Genomic DNA, 19,178 nt, shown 5'->3' on the forward strand with positions numbered 1-19,178 from the left:
CTCCTATTAACAATCTTTAAAATGTGCAGCAGGAGGCTTTTAAAACATTTTTTTTATTGTCTGAGAACCGGATTTGCAAAATAATTTCTTCTATGTAACACAATTGCCCAGGCACGGATCTGTGAGTAGGTACTGAGGAGCTGTTTGTAAACAACCAGAGGCTCAGAGTGGAGACCTTGCCAAAAGATGAATATCTTACAGATGGAACCTGTTTCCCTCCACTTCATTTTACAGAAAATTTAAGGAAATAAACCCCATTAGCATTCTGCATGCAAGGCATTTTGAACTTCGATCCCTTCTGCTAATATAAGCCAAACCAGGTCAGGCTGCATCAGAACTCACAGGAGAGAATTTTACAGAACACCGAGGTTACACGATAGATTACAAGATCCCCAAGAATTAGACCCCACTGAGAGCCCTGGCAGCAGGATTTTGCGCCCCTGAATTAATGCAGAATAAGACGTAAGCCAGAAATCCTTCCTGAACATCTGAAAGTCTAGTTAAAGAAAGGTTTCTGCGGTCTGTGGTCATCGAGGATTTAATGGGTTTTAATTAAGGGAGCCTGGAACCAGTTCACTTTTTGTTGTTTTAAAGGGAAAATTCCTCTAGCAAGAGATATAATGTAATTCTCAGATCCTCAACCATTGATGGTTTGGACCATGCGTACTCATTTTGTAAGGCGCTTCTATTTCCTTGAGGCTAGGGGACGGAAGGAGAAGGGTCATGACTGCGAGTGTGAGTCAGCTGTGGTTATGACGGTTGTGCAATGTTAATAGTTGAATAAACCCTAGAGAAGATTGTGGGTTGTAAGAAATGGGCCTGATGGTGGCAACTTGCTTTGCTTTGCTCTTTCAAGTCAGGCCTGGATATCTCATAGAAGCCCAGTCCACTGTTTAGGGCCTCAGGACTAGCCACCATGCAAGCCCCTTTTGTCAGCTGTCAACATGAGCTTGTGGTCACCTAGTTTCAGGAATGACCCCTAAATTGTATGAGGAGCACATTCTGAAGATATCACCCACACTGGACTCAAAGTAAACTTTACAATCTCTTCTCTTTTTCATATAGGAAATTAAACAGTTGTGAGAAAAAGAAGGCACAGTTATACATAGTTCACACTTCTATCTGAGATATAACTCTGTGCTAACGTGTCTACACAGTGCCAGAACAACCATGGGGGATAGCCACTTTGTTATAAAGCCACAAAATCTCTTTAACAGCCTTGATAACAAACACTGATCAGACAGAGCCCCAATACGTAGGAAACCACGTTGAAGTAAACGTAGAGGCAGCAAATTAATAAACTTGCTTTAAAGGTCATACTTTTACATTATACTTTTGTCTTCTAGGCCAGTCTGTGGTGTACTCACTTAGGAGACAGGTAAGGCCTCATCAACTGGCTTGAGTGCTGGAAAATAACCTAATTCAGTAGTTTCCAGAATCATTTTTCCACTGAGTAACCATAATTCCTGCCAGAATCCCAAATAGAGAGTTGTAACACCTGCATTATGGAAGACAAAACTAAATGAAGGTTTAATTTTTCTCAAACATATTGATCTTTTTTTTTTTCCCTTTAACTTGGAGAAATTCATTACTTTCCCTGGCGTGTAGCCGCCGTAGTCACCCCACATACAACCATAATCAAGAACGTGCAACGGCAGACTCAGCAGCAGCAGCGTTAGTAAACGTTTCCAAACAACTTATGTCAAAAACACAGGAAATCAATAATATAAACGAAGACATTGTTTGGATGTTTGAATACATATGTTTTACCTTGACCAACAATGCTGGCAAATGACCCATAGGTTGAGAGGATACAGGCCTTATTGCACGTGGGATCTGGGGGCTGCGGGAATCGTGGGCTGGATCAGCGCAGGGACAAAGCTGTGGCTGATTATCTCTGCTCTTAGCAGCATTTGTGTTGTGGCAACAGGGAAAACAGAATAGGTTCTGGCACACAGGAAGGATACAATGGGGCCAAACAGGGCCTTTACGAACAGTCTGAGAGTGTGTATCCTCAGCAACTTCAGTGTTGATAATGATTCTAGGGAAAAGTAAGCTCAGGATGGAGACAGGGATTACAACGATGTTTGTCCTTCAGAAAGAATAAAACACAAAATTCTCCCCACGTCTTGAAATTTTAGGTGATGCAATTTCTGAAGGTAACTTGGAATGTTCAAATGCATAAGCCATTACGAATCATAGTCTCTCTATCAGGACCCAAGGGAAAATGACGAAGGTAAGCTAGAAAACTCTCAGCAAGAGATTTTTTAGTTGGGTGCTCAGGAGCCATCAAAGAGAAGTTTCGAGATCATCCTGGTTATTTCAGTTGTTTCCATGACAGATACCACACTGGTCTCTTTCGGAGGGAACTGCACTGATCATTAAGAAACCAGACATGAGAGACTGGCTCAGGTGCAGTGTGGTCATTTTGCACGTAGAAATACAATTACAAAGGGGAAGAGGGAAAAAAATGAGTCATAGGAACAATATATACACACACACACACACACACACATAAATGCATATGTATGTACACGTGTTTATTATACGCGTACTTTCAATTTGACACTCCATATTTGTCTGCCTGAGCCTTCTACAGTACCTGACATACACTACATGCGCGGTATATGTCTTCTGTCTGATGACTTGTCATTAATACAGAATCCCACGCTACAGTGGGAGAAGAGGAGTAAGGTACACTCACTACTGAGATGGATATACAATTCGAGGTATGAAACAGCTTGATGGCTCCAATAGGCCGCTTAAAAAAAATTGCAAAAGCTACATTTTTCATCCAATAAATGCACTGAGGACTTATATGTCGGGTACTCTGGTAAGCAAAAAGATAAATAATACCTAATTCATGCCCTCTCAACACTTAAAATGCCTGCAGTGCTGGAGTACTGCACTCTCCACCAACAGTACTATGATATGCACTAAAGAAGATTTTTGAAAAGGGAATCAAAATAGACCTGCGTGAGGCTGTGTTCTGCTGCAGAGGAAAGTTTTGCTATACTACGATTTTTCTTTATAATAAAAGTAACCCATGTTCACAGTAAAAATATTTGAACAGTAGAGAAAAGCTAACGACTTTGCTTGCTTTAGTTTTTAGTTCTGTTAGCCCTTCAATCATTACGCTAAGAAATATACTTATTTCTAGATGTATCAACTTTAGACAGTAGGTAATGATTTCTGATACGAAAGATGAGAGATAAGGTATTAATATACTTATACTACCACCTCCCCTCTCCTTACAATTTTTATTAGTTCTATTATTATCTCTAGTGCCTCTAGTGGGTATTTATAACTTTAAATAAATTTAATCTTCTATTTCTTCATTAATCAACTTCTGACAGTATCTTTTCTTCTCTACTATGTGAAATGAGGAAAATCCCCCATCTGTCCTTCCCTCCCGCCTTCCCCTCCCTCTATCACACGCAATTCTGCACAGCTATGCCTTTCCTTCTACGTAGACAAGATTTAAAATATTTATATTCTGTTCAGTAATTATTAATGAGTCATCCTCATTAATATTAATTTAATTAATAATTTAACTTTTGGAATTGCCTATAGGCCAATTAGAAAAATTATAAACCAATAACAGGATTTACAATATTACAGCAATATAAATATTAGTCACTAAAGAACACAGTAGTGGGACTGGACCTGGTCAGAAGGGAATGTTACTAAACTTGAACAAAGGCAAGTGTTCCTAGCATTTACGTCAAATGGATTCTCATTCTTATATTTCACCATGTCACAGGTTAATCTGTCTCAAGTAAAGGCTATGTTTTTCCTAAAACAAATGTTAAATAGAGCATGCATTTAATGTGTATAAAAATGTATACGTGGGGCCATCCCGGTGGCGCAGCAATTAAGTGCGCGCTCTGCTTCGGTGGCCCAGGGTTTGCCGGTTCAGATCCTGGGCACGCGCCGACACACCGCCTGTCAAGCCAAGCTATGGCAGCATTCCATATAAAGTAGAGGGACATAAGTTTGGATGTTAGCCCAGGGCCAATCTTCCTCAGCACAAAAAAAAAAAAAAAGGAGGATTGGCATTGGATCTTAGCTCAGGGCTGATCTTCCTCACACACACAAAAAATGTATACGTATATGAAAGGTATATATACAGTTTTAAAACATTACAATGTGTTAACTGTGAAAACACCTTCCAGGCCAGGAAATGGGCATCGCCGAGAAATAGCCCAGAAGCCTGCTGAGTTTGCATCTTCTTCCTGCCCTCCCCGCCAGCTACCGAGTAATGGAATTTTGTGTTAATCATTCCCTTTCTTTTCTTGATAGTTTTCACCACCCATGTATATATTAGTAAATAAAATACTCTTTCGTTTTTCCTGATTTTAAATCTTATATAAATGGAATCACACTATGCATTCTTCTGAGACTGACTTCTGTCCCTCACTGTTATGATTTTTAGATCAGCCATTGTGATGCGTGTAGCTTCGGTCTGTTCATCCTCATGGCTGAGCAGCATCCCCTTATAAAAATCTACCATGATTTTCTTATTTCTTCTACTGCTGGTGGACATTTAGGTGTTTCCATTACGAATGATGCAATTACGAGCATTCATGAACATCCTTCCTTGTGCTCATGTTAGGAGTTCCGGGCAGTAGGGCTTACCTACGTCCAACTTCACCAGGGGATCCTAAAATGGTTTCCAAATTAACCTATGGTGAAAATTTTCATTTTTTTTCTAATTTAACAATGTAAAATGCAATTTCATAGTGGTGTTTGCATGTCTCTGAGTACCAATGAGGTAGAGATTTTGTGCTTGCTCTTGTCTGACATTCCTGTTCATTTCTTACAAAGTATTTTTGTGACATTGGATCTTTTTTAATTCATAGAAGCATTTTATTGTCTTGTAACAAATATTGTGTCACATATACATATGTCAGATACGTATAGGTAAACACACACACACGTCAGATAACTTCCCAGTGTGAGTCTTTTTACTCTTTTTCTGGTATCGGTGATGATTCTAAGTTCTCAACCTGAATATACTTGAATTTATCAATATTTTCCTTTATTTGACCCTTTTTTGTGTTTTATTTAAGAAATACATCCGAAAGATGTTCCATATTGTCTTCTAAAAGTATATCATTTTACTGTTCACATTTAGGTCTTTTACAAATACCTGGAATAGTTTTTGTATACGATGTGAGGTAGAAGTTAATTTGATTTTTCTCCCTGTAGATAACCAATTATTCCAGTACTATCTATTAAGAAGCCCATTCTTTCCCCATTGGTTTACATCATCAGCTCTGTCATGAATCCAGTCTTCACATATCTGTGAATCTGTTTTTGGGTCCTCTCTTCTGTCTCATTGCTCAATCCGTCTATTACTATTTTCACTACTTGGCTAAACATATTTATTTATTTATTTTTAATATTGGTAAGGCCAGACTCCAACTTTGTTCGTCTTCAAAAGTCTCTGAGCTATTTTTGGCCTTTTGTTCTATCAAATAAGTTTGAGAATCATCTTGTCAATTTCCTCATACACAAAAGTGAAGTTACGAATTCACTGTCTGCTGGCTCCTACTGCTGCTGTTGAGAAGTCAGCTGGAAGTCTAATTGTTGCTTCTTTGAAGGTATTAAAGGATATTTTAAGACTTTGTCTTTATCTATGTGATTTGCAGTTTAACTATAATGTGTCTAGTGTGGACTTCTTTTTATTTACCATGCTTAATATTCATTGGGTTTCTTGAATCTGTGGGTTAGTGTCTTTCAATTCTGGAAAATTTTCAGCCACTACTTCCATTAATATTTCCTCTGTACCCTTATCTCTTTCTGGAATTCTAGTTAAACTTATGTTAGACTTTCTTACTTTATCCCCTATGTTTCTTAACTTCAACTTCATATTTTCCATTTCTGTCTCTCTAGGCTGCATTCTAGATAATTTCCTAAGTTCAATTTCCCAATTCATTAATTTCTTCTTCAGATATGTCTAATTAGCTGTTAAACCTGATGAAGAACATTTTAATTTCTGTTATTATTTTTCTCATTTCTAGACATTCTCAGTAGTGCTTCTTCAAATCTTCTTGTTCTTTACCACATTTTCAATCCTCTCATTTCTGGAAATTAAAGAAAGCACTCCCATTTTATATTCTGGGTTTGGTAATTCCAATATCTGAAGTCTTTATAGGTCTATCTAATTTGCTGTCTGTTGTTTTTCCCTGCTCTTGTTCATGGGCTCTTGTTTCCTTGAATATAAGTGTTTTTGAAAGTGAACTGCTCATTTCCCTTGGAATTCTCTATTATTATTTATTCTTTTCCATTTTCTTTGTTTTCTTTTTCAGGTATTTCTCTTAGCTGGATTTTGACCTTTCCACCCTGACTGATCTTCCATGTATCAAAACTTCTTTTCATATTTTGCATCTGTCTTTTGCTTTATAGTCAGAAAAAAATGTTTTCAAACTTATATTCCAGATTCCAGACTCTACCTATTACCCACCATTTCTATTTCATCAATCATATTTTTAATTCTCAAGCACTCATTTGTTCTGTAACTGCTTCTTTTTCATACCAACCTGTTTTCTCTTTTTATTTAATATAAATAATTTCTGTAGTAAGTTTCTGTAACAATTTTTTTTTTTGTGAGGAAGATCAGCCCTGAGCTAACATCCATGCCAATCCTCCTCTTTTTGCTGAGGAAGACCTGCCCTGAGCTAACATCTACTGCCAATCCTCCTCCTTTTTCTCCCAAAAGCCCCAGGAGATAGCTGTATGTCATAGTGGAACATCCTTCTAGCTGCTGTATGTGGGACACCGCCACGGCATGGCTGGACAAGCAGTGCGTCAGTGAGTGCCTGGGATCCGAACCTGAGCCGCCAGTAGTGGAGCGCGCACACCTAACCGCTAAGCCATGGGGCCAGCCCCTTGTAATAAATTTATAAATAATTTCTGTAAATAAGACTGTAATTACACTTGAAATTTTTTTCTTCTGTTTCTTGAATTAGTTAGATTTCTTTTGGGTCAGTTCTTCTCTTTGGTGCTCATTGGTTATGTATTCACATCTTTGAATGACAACAGGTTGGTTAACAAAAGTTAATTGTTGGGGATTTCCTGTATTAGTATATTGTTCTATTTTCCTAACACACCTCTCCCTTGTAAGGAAGGGCTGATTTAGAGCTCTCTGTAAGTGGACAGGGTATGTTAACTGGAAGGCTTCATTTAGGGTTCAGGAGAAGAGAGGCCTCAAGGCAAGCTGGGAGCCCTGACCCTCCCCCTACCTCCCAACAAAAATAGGAAGCACTTTACTCTGAGGGTGTGGCATTTTTTGTTTATTTCCTTCTTGAGAAAAGTTGACTCTCCATCCAGCACTCATTTATGTCTACTTTTAAGGTCCAGTATTATCTCAGAATCTATTCTGCTTCTCTTTTAGGTGTCAGCTCCCAACTAGGAGTTCTAGTCAACTGTTCATTTTCTTAGCAAATACTATGTTTTTTGGTATTTTGTCTTTTGGGGGAGGAAAACCAGACTGACAGCTCTGTGGAAGAATGGCCCAGGTGTTCCCACCACTGCCCACAATCCATGCCTATTCTCTGTTGGGCTTGAGTGGAAATCTGGAGTCTCTCTTGGAGTTCCCTAGGACAGTTCTCACCATCACTAGAGCTTGTTCCTGTTTGTTTCATTATTTTCCTTTTTTCTTTTTCTGGGTCATGACCTTCCCTGCCCAGGACTATTTAACAGAGAGTCCTATCTGCTCTCTGTTTTCCAGAAACTCAACTGAATTTCTGGTTTGATGATGGCATTCTTTTCTGTTCTCAGTGTTATTATGGATTTATTTCCATTACTATAGCTTTATGATTATTTAAATGGGAATTCTGAGGGGAGGGGAAGAATTGCTTATGTTCAATCTGCCACTTGAACAGGACACTCTCATAACTTTAAAAGAAACCTATTTTAATATTTAAGTTTCTCAACGCTTAGTAAGCTTCTATTTTATAATATTAAGTTAAATTAATCAGTAATTCAGCAAACTGACTAAAGTATTTACCTTTCAAAAGATATGGATTAAAAATAATTTTGTTTAATTTAACCACTCTTTTCTCTTAGTATCTACATAACTTAGTTTCACTAATGTCAAAAAGAAAAAAAGCACTAACCTAAAAGTGGTGAAGGTTAGTCCATCAATCCACACATACACATATTGGGTTTGGTTTCTCTGAAGTTCAGTTTTTTCTGTTTTCTACATATTTACTGGAGTCATGATTCCAAAAACTGTAATGATTCCAAACCAAATACAAGAAACAGCATGGGAAATGCTGGTGGAACCAGACCTCCTAGAGTTTCAAAGGTGCTATAACCTACAGGGAATGCTCTAATTTTTAAATAGTGATATTACCTTTTTATAGATGTTCTTGGCTTTGGGGGGAAGATTTATTTGAAAAATACAACAAAATAATCCCTCTACCCTCAGAAAAGAGAAAGCCAATCACAAATTTCCTTAGACAAGGAAATGCCAGGTTTTATATCACACAAGGCAGGTGCCATCTCACATCCCATAGAAGATGGGTCTGCTTTTACATAATCTAAACTGCGGTGTTAGCATGTGAATGTTATGGCATGTCACAAAAACGTGCCAGATGCATACAAAAATCACAGTATTTAGTTCTTGGACAAGAATTTAATCTCACACTGAAGTGATAGGAGCAACCTTCCTGAGGTCAAGGTAATGGGATGGAAAGAAATTCTATTGTCTTTGGGGCAGAGATCTTTGAATTCAAATCCTAGCTGTCATTTTTTTAGCCATGTGACTTTGGGCTAGTTATTAACCTCAGAATCTCATTTTCATCATTGCAAAAAGGGGATGATAATGCCTACCTTATACAACTATTGTTAGGATCAACTGAAATAACATACTTCAAGGTGCTGGCACATAGAAGACTCAACAACTATTTCCTTTGTTCTTTATGTCAAAACCTCCAAGCTGAGAGAACGTACATTTATTCATCTATTATACCCCTCCTTTACCCTGAACTGTTTAAATTCAAATGGAAAGAAATGGTGAGGAAAGTAATGGCCATTCTTCAGTATGCTCCGGTCTTTGGCATATGCCTGCACACCTCATGGACTTAACCATGCATTTCTTCTGATTCCTTTTCTTATCGTTGAATTTATTATTTTCTTTAGATTTCAAGTCCCTTGGCATCTCACCTCTTCACTGGTGCCTGTGCTCACAGCATATCCCAACAGAGGGTGGGAGAGTTAAGTGATATTGCCTATGCATCATTATGACACCATCCTCCCACCATGACCTTTCCCTAGCTGTACATTAAAAGTCTGGGGCTTCCTAACACATTTGTCGGGATGTCTTTTCTCTCCAACCCTTCTGCCCTTACAGATGCTCAGTGGGTGAGCCTCCGTTCCAAAGACACATCTACTAGCTCAGAGTGATTTTCATGTTCAAACATAGCTTTGTAATTGGCAAGGGATGCTCTCAGCTGACTGATTGGTCATGAGACTAACGAAGCCCAGTCTTTGTGGGTGTGCTTTCATGACATGAATGAAATGGCTTATGCATTTTTAATGCTCAAGAAAACATTAATACTAATTAGTAGTGCCAAAGAAGAGAATTAAAACACTTCTTCATGGAATGATGGCATCCTCTCTTTGAGGACAAAGCCCACATGTTTTATTAGACAATGGATTCAATTAGAAAACTCCTTCCTAGACACTATAGTCTGTCTGTTTCTAGAACATGGTTTCTTCATGGATTACAAGGCCATTTTTCTTGAGGTCTTCTCACTGGTTCTCTTTGCTTACTTGCTTTCTTTCAATTTGGATAATTCATTGGTTGTCTTTACAATTTTTTCCCCTTCAAATAGTAGGGACCAACTATAATAAAGCATGATGTTCCTTTCTCCTAGGATTGCTTTGAAATTCACCATTTTATGTTTGGTCCCTCTTTCCCTTCATTAAAGATAGAGGAACACTCAAGGTCACCATGAATCTTACCCATTTGGGCAATACTTGAACAATTGGCCCTCTTTTTCCCACTTGATTTCATTTTTCAGTGAAATTCTTTTAAACCTACTGTCTATTGCACGAATCTCCCCTCCTCATGCCCTCCACCTCCCATCCCCTCATATGAAACTGCAGAGAGACTTTCTTACTTGGATTATTGTGTCCAGAGGAAACAAGTTGAGAGTCCTAAAAAAACAAGAAACATCAATTAATTTTCTTATTTTGACTTTCAAAATCTAAGTTGAACATGAGATCCATTATTGGTCACTCAGAACCTAATCACTGATAATAATCTCTACCAGTTACTGTGACGAGAAACATTTATATGAATGTACTTCTTAAACAGCCTGGTAAAATAGTTCACAATCACTTCTCATTTGTATTATGGACTTTTTCTTTTGTTTATTGAGGTGAAATTCACATAACACAAAATTAACTTTAAACAATTCAGTGACATTTAGTACATTGAAAATGTTGTACAATGACCTCTATCTAGTTGCAAAATATTTCCACCACTCCAAAGTAAAACTCCGTACCCATTAAGCAGTGTCTCCCCATTGCCCCCCTCCTCAGTCCCTGGCAGCCACTAGTCTGCACTCTCTCTCTATGAATTTATCTATTCTAGATATTTCATATAAGTGGCATCATACAATATGCAACCTTTTTTGTTTGGCTTCTGTCACTTAGCATAATGTGTTTCAGGTTCGTCCATGTCACAGCATGTGTCAGTACTTCATTCCTTTTTATGGTCGAATAATATTCCATTGTATGTACAGTCATGTGCCACATAACAATGTTTCGGTCAACGACAGACCGCACATATGATGGTGGTACCATAAGATTAGTACCATACAGCCTAGGTGTGTAGTAGGCTACACCATCTAGGTTTGTGTAAGTATACTCTGTGATGTTTGCACAATGTCAAAATCACCTAACGATGCATTTCTCAGACCATATCCCATTGTTAAGCAATGCAACAATATACCTATTCACCTGTTAATGGACATTAGGGCTATTTCCACCTTTTGGCCATTGTGAATAGTGCTGCTATGAACACACATGCACGTGTACTTGCCTGAGTTCTGTTTTCAATCCTTTTGGGTATATATGTAAAAGTGGAATTGTGGGGTTATACGGGAATTCTACGTTAAACTTTTTGAAGAACTGCCAAACTGTTTTCCACAGTGGCTAAACCATTTTGCATTCCTACCAGCAATGTATGAGGATTCCAATTTCTCTACATCCTATCCAACACTTGTTATTTTCTGTGTTTTAATTTTTAAAAATTTTATAATAGCCACCCCAGTGGGTGTGAAGTGGTTTCTCATTGTGGTTTTATTTGTGTTTCCCTAATGACTAATGACGTTGAGCATCTTTTCATGTGTTTGTTGGCCATTTGTCTATCTTCTTTGGAGAAATATCTATTCAAGTCTTTTGCCCATTTTTTAATTGGCTTATTTGCCTTTTTGTTGTCAAGTTGAAAGAGTACTTTTTTTTTTTTTTTGGTGAGGAAGATTCACCCTGAGCTAACATCTGTGCCAATCTTCCTCTATTTTGTGTGTGGGTCACTGTCTCAGCATGGCAGACAAGTGGTATAGGTCTGCACCTGGGATCTGAACCCACAAACCTGGGCTGCCAAAGTGGAGTGCACTAAACTTAATCACTATGCCATTGGGCCAGCTCCGAAAGAGTTCTTTATATATTCTGGATACTAATAACCTTATCAGATATATGATTTGCAAATATTTCCTCCCATTCTGTCTTTTCACTTTATTGATGATATTCTTTAATGCACAAAAGTTTTTAATTTTGATGAAGTCCAATTTATCTAATTTTTCTTTTGTTGCTCATGCTTTTGGTGTCATATCTGAGAATTCGTTGCCAAATCCAAGGTCATGAAGATTTATCTCTCTGTTTTCTTCTATGAAGATTATGGTTTTAGTCCTTATATTTAAGATCTACTGTATTATTGACTTTTAATCTAACCTACTTCCTTTTGAATATACCTTTATTCTCACCACCTTTCTGCAGATGAGGTTGGCAACCATCCGACCAGGGACACTCTATTGAACAAGTGCTGTCAATCACACATTGGTGGATGGAAAGATTATTACAGATTTCTGCTTGTCTGAAATGGTAGAAAGCTAGTACTACACAGTGTTTTGAGTTTAGTTACTGCTGAGGTAAATAGTGATTGAACCTGATTTTATTTGCCTTAAAGTGAAATGCTAAATTTTGTTTTGAGAATTCACATTCTCTTTCCTTGCAAAATTCCTATTTAATATGAAATATAAGGGAGAGTTAGAAAGAATGAATTAATTGAGATGGAAGGAAGGAAAAAAAATAAGGAGCAGCACATAAAATCCAGTGAAACTCCTTTATAATTTTAGTGTATGGAACAAAAATCCAGCATAACGGAATTAACTTCTATTACATGGCTTAACGTTTTTACCAGAATTTTGCTCCATGAATACAGTTGTTATGGGGCAGAGGGTCTAATTTAACATGGCTTGTTGCACATTCAAATCCATGGAATAATGTATGTTTTAAAAAGGAATTCCACTGGGACAGTATGAAACAACCCAGACTGGTGGGTAAGGGTTGGCGGGAAGGGAAGGGATTCCCACTCTATTCAGCAGACTGAGTCATACACAAATGCCTTGACTATTAATATTGGTAATAATGAGCTATTCATCTGAAGGTCAAGAACAAGATCAACTTCCAACCTGAGATTCAGTTTTTAGAAACAGTGTATTAAGATGAAATATTGTTCCTGAAACGATGAGCTAAAACACAATCCTCAAAAATGATTTTGTGCAATATATACAAATATCAAATCATTATGTTGTACACCTAAAACTAATAGAATGTTATATGTCAATTATACTTCAATAAAAATAAATAAATAAATAAAATGATTTTGGTCGATTTTGGATAGTTGTTGCTACTAAGAAGATATCCACAGTTAAAAATCCCCCACATGAATTGGTATGTTTCCCATTATTTCTAATAAATTTAGAGTTTATATCTGAACATAAATTAGTGTGAGCTTTGATAGGTGAAAAATACTTTGAGCCCAATTTAGTTGACTCCTCTGAGCCATCTGTAGATTTTGGCTTTTTGGAGGTGTCCTGTACTAGAGAGGTGAGGATTCCACTCATCATCAAATGGACAAGAATGGTAATAGAAATAGTTTTCAGCATTTAACAAAAAAAAAAACAGTAGAAATTTTGTAAAATTTGTCTGATTGTTTCTGATACTATTGGGAAATAAAATATTTTATTTCTCCATGCAGTTTAGACATCCTAAAACCCCAATGATGACTATTGACCATAGACTCTTGAGCAGAGAACCAAAAATGAGCTTAGAGATAACCTGAATTATAAACACACACTGCAAGATCATGTATTTTATAGATAGAAAACTTCAAATTTTAACTAAATATCTGTGTAATGACAATTATTTTCTATTCTGTGTGGGGAGTGAAGAGAGGCAGAAAATGGTTAAAGCACTGATTAAAAAAATCACCATAGAATTCTGCTGTAGGAAAGACAAAAATAAAGACTTTGTTCCTAATATGTAATCTCATGTTTCTAGCTGATGTCTTCCGGGTGGTGCATGAACCAACAAATGTTAGCTCAAAAATATTGACTCTGACCCCAGTGTTTGCAGACCGTGCCACTCCGTGGGTAAGAATGATGTCCCATTGTCATTCTTACTGACATTGGCCGGCGTGTCACCAGTTGGCTGGTGGAGGGCGTGAGTCACCTTAGGAGGCTCCTCTAGAGTTTAGGTCCACAGGGCACTGTCCTCATTCCGATTAGGTCTCTGTTGGCCAGCGACAGGGCCTGTGGCTGCTGCTTCGTGAAGGAGGACTGCCCTACCCAGCCAGCTGCAAACTCTGTGGCCTCCACAGAGTGTGCAGAGCCTTCATCCTTCACTGAGCCACCGCCAGCTGGGTTCAGAGCAGAGGGAGACAAATGTTCCTTGCTCCAAAGAGCCCAGGCATTGAAGTCATTCCCATTTTTGTGTCTGTTGCCACCCCATCCAGACATCCAGACACCCAGATACCCAGACACCTTTAGTTTTTGTCTCAAAGGCCTTCTCTCCCCTTGCGAATGTTTTCCATAAGTAGACCAACCGGGGAGTCACTAACCCCATCCACGTATTTTCATTTTAGCCTCCTCTGGGAGCACTCTACCAGGCCTGCAAGGTTCTCTGTTAGGCTCCTTGTGGGTTACAGAAGTGAGTGTACAAAATCCCTGCCTACAGGACCTGGGAGACCAGCGAGTTGGTAGTGGAGATGACGTGTGTGCAGATTATTGTAACCCAAGGCTGAGAGGGATGTCATGACTGCTATGCAAGAGAGCTTCAAGCCTCCATATCCTTTCCTTATTCCCTCTCCTTAGAATGACTGTCCTGCCATTTTCTGTTTTCTGCCTGACAAACTTCATTCTTCCTTCAAGGTTCAGCACAAAGAAGCTCAAGGGTTACCTGCTCTTTGAAATCTTCCTGAATCTCAGAAGAACTTATTTGTTTTCTTTGTTTTCACTGTACTGTGTCATACTTCCATTACAGGAATTATCTTTTCAACTATGACTATTTTTTTTTAAATAGCTTTATTGAAGTAAAAATAATATAACATAAACTGCACATATTTAAAGTATACAATTTGAAAATAAATATCATAAAAAGAATGCTACTATTATTATTGTTTTGACCCAAGGACAGCTCCATCTTATTAAGCAGCATTTACTATTTAAACAAACAAAGCAATATCTATTCATTAAAGAAAATTCGGAAAAACAAGAAAGTATAAAAAAAGAGTTGCCTGTAATCCTACAACAGGACATTTCTAAGGTTAATCTACTGCTTTTGGTTTGCCAGTGTCACTCATCAAGCGTGTGTCATGTTGACACTCACGTACACAAAGGGGAGAATCACTTCTGGTTACTTAGACAAATATCTACAGGTGGCAATTTATTCTTCTCCAACTTTAAATCCCGAATTTCCAACACCTGAACTATTGTTTGGTACATGGGAATGCTAAAACTTCTTTAAATGCGGTATTTATCTGGGAAGTAAAGTTTGTACCAATCATTTTGCTGAAGACAGAATAACCAAGCACACTGGTATCTGAGAAAGCCCTTCAAAGAAAATGATAATATTATATTTCATCAAATGTAGCATGCCACCAAAATTGTATGAGGCTGCATTATCTCATGTACTACTATAAAAGAAAATTGCTGCCAATTAATTGTAAGATGTCATCAACTGTAAAACAAATCCTGATTTTAGGGAACTTAAAATGTGAAAAAATACGCATCTCAGGTCAATAAAATACAGTAGTTCTTAAGGCATGCTGCCAATGGAGGACGGTACTTATACCATGAGGGCATTACTTAAAAATGGCTTTTTGGAACCATTTGAGGACTGTTCCACTCATATGTCTCCTTGCTTGTCTATGAATCCATCATTGGAATTACAACAGGCAAGAAATGGAAATAAGTCATCTCTTATTCCCAGACCCCCCACATAAAGCTAATTACTATAAGAAAAAGAACCACTTGATTTGGTTTGGTCTCCCTTCACCCCCACCAACCACCTTCTTCTCATTCCTTTCTATAAAGCTTGAAATGGTTGAAATAATCTAATTTACAATTAATTTAAATGTTTATTTTGAGGTAATGCTAAACATGGATTTTTAGTCCAAACATTTTGTGGTAGTTTTTGAAGCATGCTAGGAACCCAAAAATGGAGATGTATAATGAACTTTCCAACTGCAACACACTTTCCTTCACACTTGCTGGCTTTCATTCTCCTTCTAGCATATAAAGAGAAAGGCAATAGAAGTCTCATTTCTGTAACGACGCTAGAATTCTTCTATATAATGCTTTAAAAACTGATCAGCAAGAATAGTTCCAAACCAAGTCTGATCCCCCCAGATTCAGCATCCATTGCCACATGAAATGTTGGTGAAATGCCATATGTTTGCACATATGCCCTCTGAGGATGGAAAAAGTCCTACAATTTTGAGTTCTTTATTTGCATTTCAAAACTTATGAGACTGCTACAGAAATGAAGAGAAAAGGGCAAAGCAAACTCTTTTTTTTTTTCTTGGTTGAAATACTGATAATGGCATGCATTCTTTTCTTTACCAAATTCAATTACTTTTGAGATTTGAAGAATGAGGCAGACACGTCTGGTAGTGTTTGTCTAGGGAACTGTAACTCCAAATTAAGTCTTCAGAGAACAGAAAAAAAATCCAAGTTCAGTATCAATTGACTTTACTATATATTATGTCCTTCAATACCCAGACAAATTAAGGAAATTCTCGGAAGTATTTAGTTAATTAATTTAGTGGTACTGGTAACTCAGAAGGAATCGACTTTCCTTGTGAGGTCAAATTGCCCCTTTAATCTTAAAAATGAGATTAATTGCATTGTTTATTAGTCATTTTGGAGATTTTGTCCCCTCTAGCTCCATAAACAATTCTAGCTCCTATACACTAGGAACAGTGATAATCTCAAACATTAATAATCTAATTAATGAACTGCAAGCCTCCAGCTGTGAGAAGACTAGTTGAGATACAGGTTAAAAGAGGTATACTATGTGGGAAAATTAATGACAGTCTTAGAAGTAGGCAGCATAAGGGCTCCCCCAAAGATGTCTGTATCCCAATTCCCGGACCTTGTCAATATGGTACCTCTCACGGCAAAAGGGACTTTGCAGATGTGATTAAGTTAATGATTTTGAGTTGGAAGATTATCCTGGATTATCCAGGTAGGCCCAACATAATCACAAAGGTCCTTATAAGGGAAAGGAGGCAGGAGAGTCAAGGAGGAGAAGTGACAAGGGAGTCAGAGGTCAGAGTGAGGAGGTCCACGACCCTATTAAGAAGGGCAGCTTCTTAATAGAAGGAGCTGAGAAAGGCAAGAAAAGGAAGTCTCCCCTAGAGCCTTCACAAGGAGTGCAGCCCTGCCAGCACCTTGATTCTAGCTCAGAGAGACTGATTTCAGACTTCTGACTTCCAGAGTTGCAAGATAACATATTTGTGTTGTCTTAAGTCACTAAGTTTATGGTAATTTGTTACAGCAGAAATAGGACACTAAACCAGTCTTATTTCATTTGTACAAGACAAATTAATAGTACTTATTGTGAGCTTTTTGAAAGAAAAGTGTTATAAAAATCATGCAATGTTCCTACACTTTGTAAAATCACTTATTCTTTCTTTCTCTGGCATGGGCAAAAACATCTAGTGGCGAAACAGCTCCATACAAATCCTATAGTAGTCCTAAATAAGATGTATTTTTTCATTTAAGTCTGAAATTCTGTGCCCTATATGATAGCTAATAATGTATCCTTTTGGGTGGAAAACAAGATACTTGTAACTTTCTTTCTGCCTTGAAAAATGAATTTTTTTGTACTAATGATCTGAGGTCTCAATTTCACTTCAGGAGTTAAGTTATTGCTTAAACTTAACTATTTACATTCAACAAAACAAATCTGTACAATCCTTTCGGAAAAGTCACAACCAAATATGCCTCAGTATGTGTGCTCAATTATATCAGAAATTATACTTATACCTTGGATATGTTTACATACAAAAATGCTTATTTGATTATATTCTGTTCAAACCTTAATTTTGGCCAGATTATGTGCAAAAATTGTAAGGATTCTGCACTGTATTTTGTGTGGCAGGATGCCATTGGATGGTTTTGAATACAAGAGTGACAAGATGTGATTTGTTTTAAAAGTATTATTGAGGCTATTGTGTGAAGAACAGACTGCGTATTAGAGGCTAGAGTGAAAGGTGGAGAACCGTAACAGTCCAAGCTCGATGTGATGACGGCTTGGAATAGAGTGGGAGGTGGAGCAGGTGTAGAAACACGGAGACCAGTTAGGAAGCCGTTGTAATAATTAATGCAAGAGGTGACGGTGTTTTGACCAAGGTGGTAGCTCAGATGGTGAGGGGGGAGCATTTGGATTCAGGATATATTCTGAAAGTAGGGTAGATACAATTTAATGATGGGCTGGATGTGTGGTATGAGAGAAAGAGAAGAGTCAAGGATGGGTACTGGGTTGAATAGTGTCCCCCAAAAGCTCATGTCCACTCAGAATCTGTGAATTTGACCTTATATGAATATAAGGTCTTTGCAGGTAAAACAAAGTTAAGATGAACAGATTAGGGTGGGCCCCAAATCCAATGACTGCTGTCTTTATAAGAGGAGGGAGATTTAGACATAGAGACACAGAGAGGGAAGATGGCCATGTGAATGCAGAGGCAGAAACTGGAGTGATGCAACTACAAGCCAAGGAATGTGACGGACAGCTGACAGTCATCAGAAGCTAGGAAGAGGCCAGGAAGGATTGTTCCCTAGAGCCTTCAGAGGGAGCACGGACCTGCTGATACCTTGATTTCACACGTGTAGCCGCCAGAAATGTGAAAGAATAAACTCCTTTGATTTTAAGTCACCAGGTTTGCGTGCTTTGTTACAGCTGCCCTAGAAAACGAATACAGATGACTCCAAGGCTTTGGGCCTGAGCCAACTGCAAAAATGAGGAGCCACTTACTGAGAAATATTAGGATGGCAGGTTTGTGGGGCATGTGATATGTCGAGCTTGAGCCGTTTACTAGATATCCAAGTGGAGATGTTGAAATAAGTAAGCAGAAATACAAGTATGGTGTTTAGGGGAGGGAAAAGGTGCTAGAGATACAAATTTAGGAGTCTTTGGCTCAGCATGCAGAGCATTTAAAGCAACAGGCCTAGATGAGATCACCTAAGGAGTGAAGAAACAGAGAGAGAAGTGAAAGGATTAAAGACAAAACGGAATATTACATATATGTTTGAAAATTCTAAAGGGTTAAAAAAGGAAGAAAGAAAGGTGAATTAACCCAACATAAGGATGGAAAGTAACAAAAGGAACATTATGGCTAAAAAAACGCACAACATCAAATGGCAGGAACAGGCCCAAATAGATCTGTAATCCCAACCAAGGCAAATCAGTTAAATTCCCCAAATGATAGAGACTCTTAGACTGGCTAAAATGTAAGAACCCAATGTGCCAGATTATCTTTTGGCAACTCAGTACCATTTTACACCTTTAAGCTTTGCCCTGTATTGAAAAGGCTAGAAGCCCGGGAAGTTAAGATGGGTTCTGGTATAGATTCCACTAACAAGATGCCTTTAATA

General features: G+C 38.0%; 1 protein-coding gene across 2 annotated transcripts in view; it reads right to left on the minus strand.

The window, feature by feature from the left end:
- AFF3 (ALF transcription elongation factor 3) overlaps positions 1 to 19,178 on the minus strand; it is a 526,894-nt gene that overhangs the window by 168,849 nt on the left and 338,867 nt on the right. For both annotated transcript variants that reach the window (XM_087426220.1, XM_087426221.1), the window contains one exon: positions 10,134 to 10,170. In XM_087426220.1, the coding sequence (XP_087282346.1) occupies positions 10,134 to 10,170 (37 nt within the window). The remainder of the gene's footprint in view (positions 1 to 10,133; positions 10,171 to 19,178) is intronic.

This window comes from Ceratotherium simum, chromosome 40, assembly GCF_057802395.1.
Source record: "Ceratotherium simum simum isolate JZ-2026a chromosome 40, ASM5780239v1, whole genome shotgun sequence".
In the NCBI taxonomy this organism is placed as follows: Eukaryota; Metazoa; Chordata; class Mammalia; order Perissodactyla; family Rhinocerotidae; genus Ceratotherium; species Ceratotherium simum.